Source organism: Schistocerca nitens, chromosome 4, assembly GCF_023898315.1.
Source record: "Schistocerca nitens isolate TAMUIC-IGC-003100 chromosome 4, iqSchNite1.1, whole genome shotgun sequence".
Taxonomy (NCBI): domain Eukaryota; kingdom Metazoa; phylum Arthropoda; class Insecta; order Orthoptera; family Acrididae; genus Schistocerca; species Schistocerca nitens.
In genome coordinates, this window is record NC_064617.1 from 547,181,913 (window position 1) to 547,195,751 (window position 13,839).

Genomic DNA, 13,839 nt, shown 5'->3' on the forward strand with positions numbered 1-13,839 from the left:
AATTCTAGTACTGACCAGATAGCATACCCCAGATTTTAGGATCTGTAGGATGGTACAAGGGCTATTCAGAAAGTAGGGAATGTTTTCGTCTGACGCGCTAGGCACGCGCCGATCACATATATTTTGGTATGTGCATGCTCGGCAGCTCAGTCAGCACCCATCCGTGACAGCAGAAACGTTTCTGTGCGTCTAGTTTTTTCGATATTTGAATCTGAAATGTGGGCTGCAATCAAAAATCTTGCCAGTTGTGAGGTGCGGTCTGTGATACGGTTTTTGTTGGCAAACAACCTAAAACCTATAGAAATTTATCATAAACTGTGTGAAGTGTACGGAAACAACGTAATGAGTGAATGTTCTGTCCGGAAATGGTGCATTCGGCTTAAAAATGACCGAATCAACATTCATGATGAAGAGAAGAGTGGACACCCGAGCATTGTGACTGACGATCTTGTCGCCAAAGTTGATGAAATAATTCGTGAAAAAATGGTTCAAATGGCTCTGAGCACTATGCGACTTAACTTCTGAGGTCATCCGAACTTAGAACTAATTAAACCTAACTAACATAAGGACATCACACACATCCATGCCCGAGGCAGGATTCGAACCTGCGACCATAGCGGTCGCTCGGTTCCAGACTGCAGCGCCTAGAACCGCACGGCCACTCCGGCCGGCCAATTCGTGAAAACCGTTGCTTCACAATAACAGAGCTTTTGCTTTCTTTTGCACAAGTTTCACAGACTTTGTTGTTTGAAATTGTCACTCAAAGGCTAGGCTACCACAAATTTTGTGCATGATGGGTGCCCTAAATGCTTACAGAGCACCATGAAGAACAGTGAATGGAGGCAATGTTGACATTTCTGGAGGCGCACCTCAAACATGGTGATTCATTACTAGATCGAATCATTACCGGTTACGAGACTTTGGTGAAACACGTCAATTGCGAGACAAAATTTCAGTCCATGGAGGGGAGGGACTTGCAGCAAATCTTGTCAGCAAGGTGACTGTTTTGAGATAGGCCAGGTGTGCTTCTTATTGATTTTCTCGAACGTGGAGCAACCATAAATTCTGCCCAGTACTGTCAAACTTTGTGCAGCCTTAGAAGAGCAGTTCAAAACAAACACCGAGGAAAGCTGACGTCCAAAATTTTGCTTTTACACGACAATGCCCGACCTCACACGGCAAACCACATTAAAGAACTCCTTCATTCATTCAAATGGGAAATTTTCCCTCATCCGCCCTACAGCCCCGATCTTGCACCAAGTGACTTCCACTTGTTTCCCTAGATGAAGAACTGGCTCGCAACGCAGTGCTTTGATGTCGACACGGAACTCCAGGTGGGCGTGACTCACTGGCTGAAATCTCAGGTGGCAGAATTTTACGAGTCTTTCAAAGCTTGTCCAGCGCTATGTAAGTGCCTCAATGTGCTTGGTGACTATGTGGAAAAGTAGTATGTCAGTCGCTTTTTCAGATGTATATAATAAAAATGTATTTCTTGTACTTAGGTTGTATTTCTTTAATGCCAAAACATTCACTACTTTTGGAATAGCCCTCGAATAAGCCACCAGAAGACATTGAATAAATGACATTAATACTTCGCAAGAAGCCAGATAATTATGCAGTCTTTGCAAGGAAATTGTGCCATATTAAGATGCTTTCATATGCCACTGAACCAAAAGCTTCAGATATTAAAGTCTATTGGTGTCAAACAGGATTCCAGAAGAGACAGACTGCTTGAGGCAGACTTTTTTTATTCAGATTTATTTTACTGGAAATGTGGAATTAAACTAACGAACGCAACAGTATGGTCTCAATAACTATCTCCAATTGTACATCTGCTATTTCAATATTTCTCTCGAGTAGAAAAATGCATGCTCCTTATTCGAATACCTATTATTAGTAAATGTGGTATCAGTATTATTGTGTTGGAGGTTGTGGTGGAAGGCCATCCCTTCAACCTGCACATGCAAAGAAAGAAAACTTAGCTTAACCACTTTTTTAAATGTGCTGGTGTTACTCAAAACAAGATCATCAATGGCAGGTCTGGGCATAAGTGTTACCCATCTAGTAGTTTGTGGGCATCATTGGTCACCAACAGAGTACAATGTACACACAGCTTGCATATGGGAATGGTTTCGCAGTAGCGTAGTCCTGCTCACCGCAGGTGGAAAACACATACCTATCTTGGGCAACAGTTTCAGTGCACTCAGTTTCAAAATGTTAAACACATATTAAACGCCATGGTCACAAATAGAACACACAAAGTAACAAGGAAAGAACACAGACTACTTCTTCCTTCCTCAGCATCTCTTAACATATTTTACTTAATCTTAACCTGATGTGTGAAGTTTGCAGTAGGCTTGTTAAAATATTGAATTTGTTGGATTGAAATGAGGTCATCAAGTGAATTGGTCCAATTAGATAAGAGTCAGTAAAATTACTCACAAGCTTTGATTTCATTATTTAAAAAAAGTCTTTCACACAAGTATGTGGTTCTGAACATGTTGCACACTCCAAGAGATATTTTAAACAACTATGGGACCTGTTTGTAGCAGACTTCTAAATTTTCTGTGCAAAACCACCTCCTCCTCCGTATGATTACACTAGAAGTCTGTTAGATGCAACTGAATTTCAGGAAGTAACTTTCCAATGTCCAGTGCAAAAAGGATTTGCAAAATTATAAAAGTCACATTCAAACTGACTTAAGTTACCAAATATATTTATCAAAGTTGTCTTTCACAGCACAGTAATATATCCAATGATATATTTGTTGTGTGTCCCCCCTCTTCCTGATTTTATTCATTTACAATTAGTAATTTTCTCTTGAAACCCAAAATGGGGTAAAATACTTCAGTAACTTCAAATTTGTTCTGTAAAGCTGTATTCAGGATGTTCAGATGCTATTCAGGTTAGTTGGAAAGGTAAGATTCTATATTCACTTTGAGCAATCCTGAGTATTTTAACTGTGTCTGCAACTCTCTCCTTGACTATTTTGAAACCTTTTGCCACCAGTTAACACAACACAGTATATTGCTGCTATTTTCTGCTAGTCTCCAGCTTCCTTAAATTTTTCTCTCGACAAAGCAGTAACACAGGTCAAGGTCATGCTTATTGATTATGTTGTCTACACAAGAAAATATTTCATTGGTTATGTCACACAATGGAACAAAAATAAAATAGTTTTCCCATAACTTTGAACTACATCTACATCTACATTCATACTCCGCAAGCCACCCAACGGTGTGTGGCGGAGGGCACTTTACGTGCCACTGTCATTACCTCCCTTTCCTGTTCCAGTCGCGTATGGTTCGCGGGAAGACCGACTGTCTGAAAGCCTCCGTGCGCGCTCTAATCTCTCTAATTTTACATTCGTGATCTCTTCGGGAGGTATAAGTAGGGGGAAGCAATATACTCGATACCTCATCCAGAAACGCATCCTCTCGAAACCTGGCGAGCAAGCTACACCGCGATGCAGAGCGCCTCTCTTGCAGAGTCTGCCACTTGAGTTTATTAAACATCTCCGTAACGCTATCACGGTTACCAAATAACCCTGTGACGAAACGCGCCGCTCTTCTTTGGATCTTCTCTATCTCCTCCGTCAACCCGATCTGGTACGGATCCCACACTGATGAGCAATACTCAAGTATAGGTCGAACGAGTGTTTTGTAAGCCACCTCCTTTGTTGCTGGACTACATTTTCTAAGCACTCTCCCAATGAATCTCAACCTGGTACCCGCCTTACCAACAATTAATTTTATATGATCATTCCACTTCAAATCGTTCCGCACGCATACTCCCAGATATTTTACAGAAGTAACTGCTACCAGTGTTTGTTCCGCTATCATATAATCATACAATAAAGGATCCTTCTTTCTATGTATTCGCAATACATTACATTTGTCTATGTTAAGGGACAGTTGCCACTCCCTGCACCAAGTGCCTATCCGCTGCAGATCTTCCTGCATTTCGCTACAATTTTCTAATGCTGCAACTTCTCTGTATACTACAGCATCATCCGCGAAAAGCCGCATGGAACTTCCGACACTATCTACTAGGTCATTTATATATATTGTGAAAAGCAATGGTCCCATAACACTCCCCTGTGGCACGCCAGAGGTTACCTTAACGTCTGTAGACGTCTCTCCATTGATAACAACATGCTGTGTTCTGTTTGCTAAAAAATCTTCAATCCAGCCACACAGCTGGTCTGATATTCCGTAGGCTCTTACTTTGTTTATCAGGCGACAGTGCGGAACTGTATCGAACGCCTTCCGGAAGTCAAGAAAAATAGCATCTACCTGGGAGCCTGTATCTAATATTTTCTGGGTCTCATGAACAAATAACGCGAGTTGGGTCTCACACGATCGCTGTTTCCGGAATCCATGTTGATTCCTACATAGTAGATTCTGGGTTTCCAAAAACGACATGATACTCGAGCAAAAAACATGTTCTAAAATTCTAAAACAGATCGACGTCAGAGATATAGGTCTATAGTTTTGCGCATCTGCTCGACGACCCTTCTTGAAGACTGGGACTACCTGTGCTCTTTTCCAATCATTTGGAACCCTCCGTTCCTCTAGAGACTTGCGGTACACGGCTGTTAGAAGGGGGGCAAGTTCTTTCGCGTACTCTGTGTGGAATCGAATTGGTATCCCGTCAGGTCCAGTGGACTTTCCTCTGTTGAGTGATTCCAGTTGCTTTTCTATTCCTTGGACACTTATTTCGATGTCAACCATTTTTTCGTTTGTGCGAGGATTTAGAGAAGGAACTGCAGTGTGGTCTTCCTCTGTGAAACAGCTTTGGAAAAAGGTGTTTAGTATTTCAGCTTTACGCGTGTCATCCTCTGTTTCAATGCCATCATCATCCCGGAGTGTCTGGATATGCTGTTTCGAGCCACTTACTGATTTAACGTAAGACCAGAACTTCCTAGGATTTTCTGTCAAGTCTGTACATAGAATTTTACTTTCGAATTCACTGAACGCTTCTCGCATAGCCCTCCTTACGCTAACTTTGACATCGCTTAGCTTCTGTTTGTCTGAGAGGTTTTGGCTGCGTTTAAACTTGGAGTGAAGCTCTCTTTGCTTTCGCAGTAGTTTCCTAACTTTGTTGTTGTACCACGGTGGGTTTTTCCCGTCCCTCACAGTTTTACTCGGCACGTACCTGTCTAAAACGCATTTTACGATTGCCTTGAACTTTTTCCATAAACACTCAACATTGTCAGTGTCGGAACAGAAATTTTCGTTTTGATCTGTTAGGTGGTCTGAAATCTGCCTTCTATTACTCTTGCTAAACAGATAAACCTTCCTCCCTTTTTTTATATTCCTATTAACTTCCATATTCAGGGATGCTACAACGGCCTTATGATCACTGATTCCCTGTTCTGCACTTACAGAGTCAAAAAGTTCGGGTCTGTTTGTTATCAGTAGGTCCAAGATGTTATCTCCACGAGTCGGTTCTCTGTTTAATTGCTCGAGGTAATTTTCGGATAGTGCACTCAGTATAATGTCACTCGATGCTCTGTCCCTACCACCCGTCCTAAACTTCTGAGTGTCCCAGTCTATATCTGGTAAATTGAAATCTCCACCTAAGACTATAACATGCTGAGGAAATTTATGCGAAATGTATTCCAAATTTTCTCTCAGTTGTTCTGCCACTAACGCTGCTGAGTCGGGAGGTCGGTAAAAGGAGCCAATTATTAACCCAGCTCGGTTGTTGAGTGTAACCTCCACCCATAATAATTCACAGGAACTATCCACTTCTACTTCACTACAGGATAAACTACTACTAACAGCGACAAACACTCCACCACCGGTTGCATGCAATCTATCCTTCCTAAACACCGTCTGTACCTCTGTAAAAATTTCGGCAGAATTTATCTCTGACTTAAGCCAGCTCTCTGTACCTATAACGATTTCAGCTTCGGTGCTTTCTATCAGTGCTTGAAGTTCCGGTACTTTACCAACGCAGCTTCGACAGTTTACAATTACAATCCCGATTGCTGCTTGGTCCCCGCATGTCCTGACTTTGCTCCGCACCCTTTGAGGCTGTTGCCCTTTCTGTACTTGCCCGAGGCCATCTAACCTAAAAAACCGCCCAGTCCACGCCACACAACCCCTGCTACCCGTGTAGCCGCTTGCTGCGCGTAGTGGACTCATGACCTATCCAGCGGAACCCGAAACCCCACCACCCTATGGCGCAAGTCGAGGAATCTGCAGCCCACATGGTCGCAGAACCGTCTCAGCCTCTGATTCAGACCCTCCACTCGGCTCTGTACCAAAGGTCCGCAGTCAGTCCTGTCGACGATGCTGCAGATGGTGAGCTCTGCTTTCATCCCGCTAGCGAGACTGGCAGTCTTCACCAAATCAGATAGCACTAAACTAAGTGTAAAAACCACTCACAAACACATCAAGTTGAACAACATCAGTGCCTTCACCTAAAGGCAAGAAATCTTTATTCCTGTATTTCAACTGCGCTGCAATGTCGTTCCCTACTTCTTCATTGTCTATACACCATTCTCCTTGAAACAGGAACTGTTTCAAAAAATGAAATTTCCAATGTCTTAAATGATTCAACAGTTATGTAATAACACAGTTTCATTGCAGCATCATTATGCATTGCACAATTTTCCTCCTGTAAACATGTATCGAGGAGGGGTGAAATAAAGGACATCACATAATGTATAATCAGTAATAGCATTAATTTAAAAAAATGGTATATAATCTACACAGATACTTCTCTGGTCTGTCTTAGCTCGAGAAGTGTGGCTTTCTTTCTTCAGTATTCTAATTAGTGACTAATTTTTCATATAGCAGTAAGAAATGTCACTTTATGTTACAATTCTTCCAAGCTGATAATGTTATATTACAAAACAAACTCTGAAGGTTGCTTTTTGTTTCAACAAACAAGTAATCTTCTTTCTGTTGTAGACTGAAGTGTAAGAATTGACCAGATTTTCATTTTCCAGACCATAACTCTTCTGTGAACTTTTTCTTGTCACTAATTTTGTCTTTTTATCACAAGCACAACCTCCATACAGATGTAGACAATGCTAACAGGCTGTGATGTTGCACATCAATTTGAAATAAGGCATGTCAATGCTACCTTCATTCAGTTTTACCTGAAGTGATGACATTTACAAAACACTGTTCATCCTTCACGATCCTCTGCATCAGACACTTTTAATGTCATCTCATGAGCATTCAAGTTGTTCCAAAGTGACAGTGTAACAAAAATTTAACTCCTATGATTAACACATGATGAACCTGTGGCATATTTTGATACTTCTATGCTAAACTTATCCCTTGATAAATTAAGAGCCATTGGATATAAAACATAGTGTTATGTTTTCATTATTACTGAGACGTGGAGGAAGAGAGGGGGAAGGAGGTAGGGGGGCAGGTAGAGGTGTGGAGGAGAGAGAGAGAGAGAGAGAGAGAGAGAGAGAGAGAGAGAGAGAGAGAGAGTTAAACATCCTGTAAATAACAAGGTTATTAGAGACAGAGCACAAGCTCGTATTAGGGAAGGTTAGAGTTGGATGGAGAAGGAACCACTGCACTACCCCACTTGGTGTTTGTGCAGTTCTAGCTTTCGATTCCTTTGACATATCTTGACTCTTTATTCTGCATATATTCAAACTAGGAGGGAAGATTACTGTTTAATGTACTGTTGAGGATTAAGATCATTACAGATTTAGAGATGGAGCACAAGCAGGGAGAGGGCAAAAAATAAAAATCCCAGCATTCATTTTTATCAGCTTAAGGAAGCACAGAAAACATATATCAGGAATTCTGGATGGGAATTTGAACCCTATTCCAAATAAAGATGGTTGGTTGATTTGGGGGAGGAGACCAAACAGCAAGGTCATCGGTCCCATCGGGAAGGAAGTTGGCTGTGTCCTTTCAAAGGAACCATTCTGACATTTGCCGAAAGTGATTTAGGGAAACCACAGAAAACCTAAATCAAGATGGCCGGATGCGGGTTTGAACCATCTTACTCCTGAATTCATCCAAATAAAGAGTTCAGTGAGCATCATTTAAGTTGTTTGAGTTGGTAAACTGATTAGAGCTTTAGGGTTATGGAGCTTGTCACAGTGAAGCAGTAACACACCTGTTCAGTTAATTGGGTGCACTTTATTCATTCCACATAACACACTTACAGTATGAACTTGCACAGGTGATAGTATGGGACTAGTGAAGTTAACCACTCTTTTTGAGATTTGTACATATGTTTTAGTCCCTGCAAAATTCAGCAGACAGGGTTTGCACAGTCTCACAATCAGCACATTGAAGTCTTCATAGCATGATAATTTAATCACTCTTACAGAAGGGTTCAGCTTCATCTTTAGCTTTTAATCATTTTCTTCTACCTGATGCTCGGTGGATACGAATAGGATCTCAACAGTGTTGCTCTTGAAAGAACCTAATATGGAAATTAAATTTAAAAGTCACAGCTGCTATAATGCACAACACGCACTCATCTTTTGGCTGTATAATTGATGACAAATTCAATAAAAGATACAGCAAAGAACTATTCCTAGCACTTTAATGTGGCTTCTAGTTCACCATTTGCTTTCAGTTCTTTTATTATGTCCAGACCACCTATAAGTTCTCCTTTCACATACACCTGGGGATACGTTGGCCATTTGGAGAATTCCTTTAAACCCTGGCGAACATCTTCATCCTTTAAGATATCATAGGTATCGTAATCAATTCTGAAACAAAGCCAGAAGATTTTCATGTTATTTCAGAAATAATCTAGTGAAAATAAAACAACTTCCTAATTTTAGTTTTGGCATGGCACAACAAATCAACATTATTTTGTAATGATGCAGTATGTATTTTAACTGCAAATAACATTCACTGAAACAACAGGAAGATGTAATTGTAGGTACATTTCTCAGTGATGCATTTGCTTGCAAAAGTGTACAACGTATTTTACATGGCTTATCTGATAGTTTATTTAAACTTTCTTGCTATGTGATAGATACATGCAAATGTTTCAATACACTTAATTATAGAATAATGATTCTGCACAGTTTGGTTGAGACTGAACTGGACAGATTGCCCTCTCCCCCACACATAAAATGATGAGCCAAAACATTATGACCACCTGCTTAATGATGTGTTAGTCCACATTTTGAACACTTGACAGTGGCAGTTTAGCATGGCATGGATTCAACAGGCTCTTGGTAGATTTCTCTAGGTATGGGACACCAGAGGTCTACACATAGTTCTCACAAATTATGAGCCAGCATTAGTGCACACCGAGCTGGTGCCCTATAGAATCCACATGTGCTCCATCAATTTCAAATCAATCAAATTTGGTGGCCAAGAAATGAACATGAGTTCACTACTATAATCCTCAAGCCAATGTAGTACGATTCGGGTCTTGTGACAGTTACCCTGTTGGAAGATGTAACTGCTGTCAAAAAGGTATCGAGCATGAAAGGATGCAGGCAGTCCCCTGCTGCCATGCTGTCTTCAATCACTACCACTGACCTCATGGAATGTCCCAACAGTATAATTACGTGTCTGGTGCAGTACATTTTTGAACAGCCATTATGACAGTGCAGCCAAGAGCAGATCCAGAAACAGCCTTTCACTTGGTGTAAAGAAAGAAACATGATTCATCATATTAGGCAATAAGTTTCCATTGTTCCACAATCCAGTCTTGAAGATACCCCATCTTACAAAGTGGGCATGCATCTGACTTACACATTCAATAATGAAGCATGGACTTCGCCAACTTGCCTACTTGTGGTTTCAGCATTCTTCAAACACTTTCCGTAGATGCTCACAACTGTGGACTGTGAACAGTCAACCAGCTTCACCATTTTTGAGATGCCTGTTCCCAGGCACAACACAATAACAATCTGCCCTTTCAAAGTCACTTACATCTGTGGCTTTCCCTATTTGTGACCCATATCACCAGGATGATGCCCAGTTCAGCTACTTTCCTTACCCTGTCATGTATGTAATTCTTCCAAGTGGTTTTCTGTCTCTTGGTGAGGAGGAAGCTAAGGCGCCATAAAGTTACAATTCAGGCAAAACATTCAAAACTAACAAGGGGGATTGCTAATGGATGTTAGTAAAGGAATACCGTTTGATTTCGCTTACTTTTTGTTTGGACACAACTGATAATTACACAGAACAACTTTAAAAGGAAGGAAAATTGTTAGAAATAACAATACCTACAAAGTGGGCATTTTAATAGTACTTCAAGTAAATACAAGTTGAGGAAAAAACCTGTGGAAGTTTAATTCAGGGTGACACAATTTTTTACAATATTCTCAGCTTTTAGATTTGTAATTTGTTGACAGGAGGGAAGGGAAATCCATAACCACAAGGAAATACATCACAAACAGTTGTCAATGCGCGCGCGCGCACACGCACACAATAAATTATCTTACACAAATTAATTTTGAAATTTGACACACACACACACACACACACACACACACACACACACACACACACAGTATGAGGACAGAGCTTACCTCATCTCTGTGAGGATATCAACCAGTTGTTTGCTAAAACCACACTGTGGCACGAATCGATCACCTTTCATAAACACCATGCAGGGGCTTCGTGTGATCAACTGTTTTAACCTGTAAATAAAGGCATCATTTACAAGACTACTATATTTTATTATAATCAGCTGGAAAAACCTGGTTCACATGGTTTTTATTTTCATTTGTTTTCTGCAAACACTCCAGATCACTCAAAAACACAGAAAAAATGAACAGTCAAAAAACTGTAAAAAACATTAGAATGCCACGCTAAAAAGACTCTCGAAAGCTCAAAAACACACTCCAGTACTTTTAAATCCATTAAAATGTTCAACAATAACCTAATTTGAAATAAACTACTCTGTCAATCACTTCTTTACAGATCTCCAGGAACATTTCAAAACATTTAAAAAATCAGGAGTTTTCAAGAACATACTGAATCTAGAACATTCGAGAATATTTTAGAACATTCAAAAACATTCATTAACATTCAAAGTTATTCACTAAGGCTCAACAACCAAGATAAATTTCTAACTTTTTCCCTTAAAATATATATGCTGATATGAAAGGAACAAAAGATTCCTGGTGACCACCACAATATGATAGAAACCACTTCCAACAATCTTATCTCCAGAAACACATCATCACTGCACAACCACACCAGTACACAACAGAAGAATCCAGGGTAGCACCTGATGCAAAAACCAGTGATTGGTGGTAGGTGGTGAAGTCAGAAATTATAAAACTATACTAATTCATAACATTTTAATACAGCTAGACACAATTTATTGAATGAAAATATTTCTTTGTTTTCACTATATTCCATACTTAATTAACTCACCACAATACTTGTGGTGAACTACATTTGTCATCTTGTTATTTGATGAGTGGATACATAAATTCTTTGAGTTTCCCATCCCTAGACCAAGCTACATAATTTTATTTGGCCATGATGTATGATTATTCTACATTAATAACACCTCATTTATAGTGACACTAAATGCTAATCTTACTGGATACTGCAGTCCTGACTTGAAATGGCAGCTAGGTAGATGCAAGTTGAATCCTCTGAATAAATGCTGTTTTCCTTTATCTTCTCCTGATATTGTTTTTGCTTCAATTACTCTGTTTGATAACTGTTCACGACCATTTCTTGTTTTGATTTATAAATTAATAGCATCAACTACTTGACTTCTTACTGATGAAATGGGTCTTCCAAATAACCAACCGACTAACTTTAAGCAATGCTCAGCAAAACTTTATCCACTAATTCATTCGAGCTACTGACAATGTTACATCAATTATTTATAAGTTCAATTTGGCCAAGTTACAAAATCAACTGGGCGAGTGCCTTCACTAATTTGTATGAGTTTATTGCCAAAATGTTTCACTGCTTCATCATTGGAAAGTTGAACTCTCATATTTGCTCTTAATTGTACTTTCCTTACTAGAGACCAAAGAAATGATTTCTTCCAACATGAAATCAATGCATCTGCTAGAGCACGTTTTTGAATAAGTGGAAGGGTTTGCCAAAAATTCCAGAATGTGTAAGTAACGCACCTACCATTAATTCCAGGTTACCTCCAAGATCTAGAACATTCTTGAATCTACTTAAAGATTCTGTAACATTTTTGAATATTCTAGATAGATCATTGGAACATTCTGACTAGTCCCCAGGCACTTCAACACTCGATTCCAAAGCTATTTCACTATCTTCTCATATGGAGTCCATTGGTGTAACTCCTTAAGTTGACATCCACATCTTCAAACCACACCTTCTTCATAGATAGGGGATGGAAGGTTACCATATCACATAACCCTAATGAGTCTGCAGGAGTGTGTGGCGGAGTTATAGCGGCGTGGCACAGACAAACCACACTTACATTCATTACGTCGTTACGAACAAATGCCCTCTTTAGACAAACATATCTTCATAACTAATCCCTGCAGTTCCAAAACAAAATCACCTTCACACATGGGGCACGGAGGGTTACCACTCGCTTGCAAAGTTCTGGCAGCACACACAGCCACAGCAGGCTTACTTTTGTTAATATATTGATTAAGACTCTATACCAGAAAAGTATAAATTTAACAAACTGTAGATGAAAGGTTTTTGCATAGTTTTGTACATAAAATTTGAGTATTTATATTCACGTCAATAACATGTTTGCCAAATGTAGCTGACAAAGCTTTTTAACTCAGACATGCAAAGTGGAAGCCTTTGCCCACTTCTACTGTATGCGTTTTCTAAATTCATCTCTTTCAAGGTCAATGAATGATACACCTCATAACTGTTACTACGTGAAGCCAAGCGCCGGCACACCAGTTGAGAATGACAAAGCAGAGAGGCTGCGAGAAGAAATCAACCAACTGCACACTGACTGGACCTCAGGATGACAATGCGACAGCAGTGGCCTCTATGTGAAGAGGACGTAAGTGCCGCGACTGACTGGTGACAGCCCAGTTCGACAGCAGCTTCAAGATTAGCGACTTGGATAGCAGCATCACGATAGGCACTTTGATAGCAGTTCAGGAAAGACTTGTCAGTTAGAGAACAGCAGTCACGCAAAGATTGCTTATTTCATATGTCGCCCTTTGCTTGCAACTCATCTGTCTAATTGTCAAAGTTAAGTATTTTATCTTTTCTTATTGTAATAAAACTCATTAATATGACTTGTTTGATTGATTGTCTAGTGAACTGTGTATGAAGGCTTCCTAGACACAAAAACATTGGCGACAAGGTGAACAAATCCCATAGTGAAACCCAGAGCCTGGCTGATATAGTTTTGTTTGTTGTGGGCCTTTGTGTTTTGCTGGCGCCTTAATTCTTCCTTGACTTTGCTTTGCAGGGTTGTGTTTACACATTTTAACGGTGTCTCAGTGCTTTTTCTATTCAGTGTTTTCAGGTGGGCATTGTAGAATTTTTTTTTTTTTGCTTGTGTGCTTATTTTTATTGCTTGCATTGTCTATTTATTGCATTTGTCTATTCCAAAATGAGCAACCCACCTATCTCGCCCCCTGCTCAGACGCCTCAGTTGCAAGCAACAGATGAAACGCACCTAACACAGATGTTTCAGTTTCAGATGCAACAGCCTGCAACCCTTCTAAACATGGTACAGCAGTTACTCGCAAGCCAAGGACCGAACACAGTGCATGCAACAACTGTAGCTCCAAGTGCCACATCGCCTTTTCACCAGTTTAACGAAAAAGAAGAGGAATGACTCAAGTAGTTGCAAATGTATGAAGCCTGCACTATTGCTCACAAAGTATCAGGTACTGTGAAACTACATTACTTTTTTTGTCAACGTAGGACGGGCAGTCTTTTGCCTCATTCA

At 40.1% G+C, this 13,839-nt stretch overlaps 1 protein-coding gene across 2 annotated transcripts in view; it reads right to left on the bottom strand.

Annotated features, from left to right (window-relative positions):
* Positions 1 to 8,106: 8,106 nt before the first annotated feature.
* LOC126252992 (glutaredoxin 3) overlaps positions 8,107 to 13,839 on the bottom strand; it is a 41,641-nt gene continuing 35,908 nt past the window's right edge. For both annotated transcript variants that reach the window (XM_049954021.1, XM_049954020.1), the window contains exons 6-7: positions 10,493 to 10,603; positions 8,107 to 8,707 (exon numbers count right to left, since the gene is read on the bottom strand). In XM_049954021.1, the coding sequence (XP_049809978.1) occupies positions 8,530 to 8,707; positions 10,493 to 10,603 (289 nt within the window). In that variant the 3' untranslated portion in view covers positions 8,107 to 8,529. The remainder of the gene's footprint in view (positions 8,708 to 10,492; positions 10,604 to 13,839) is intronic.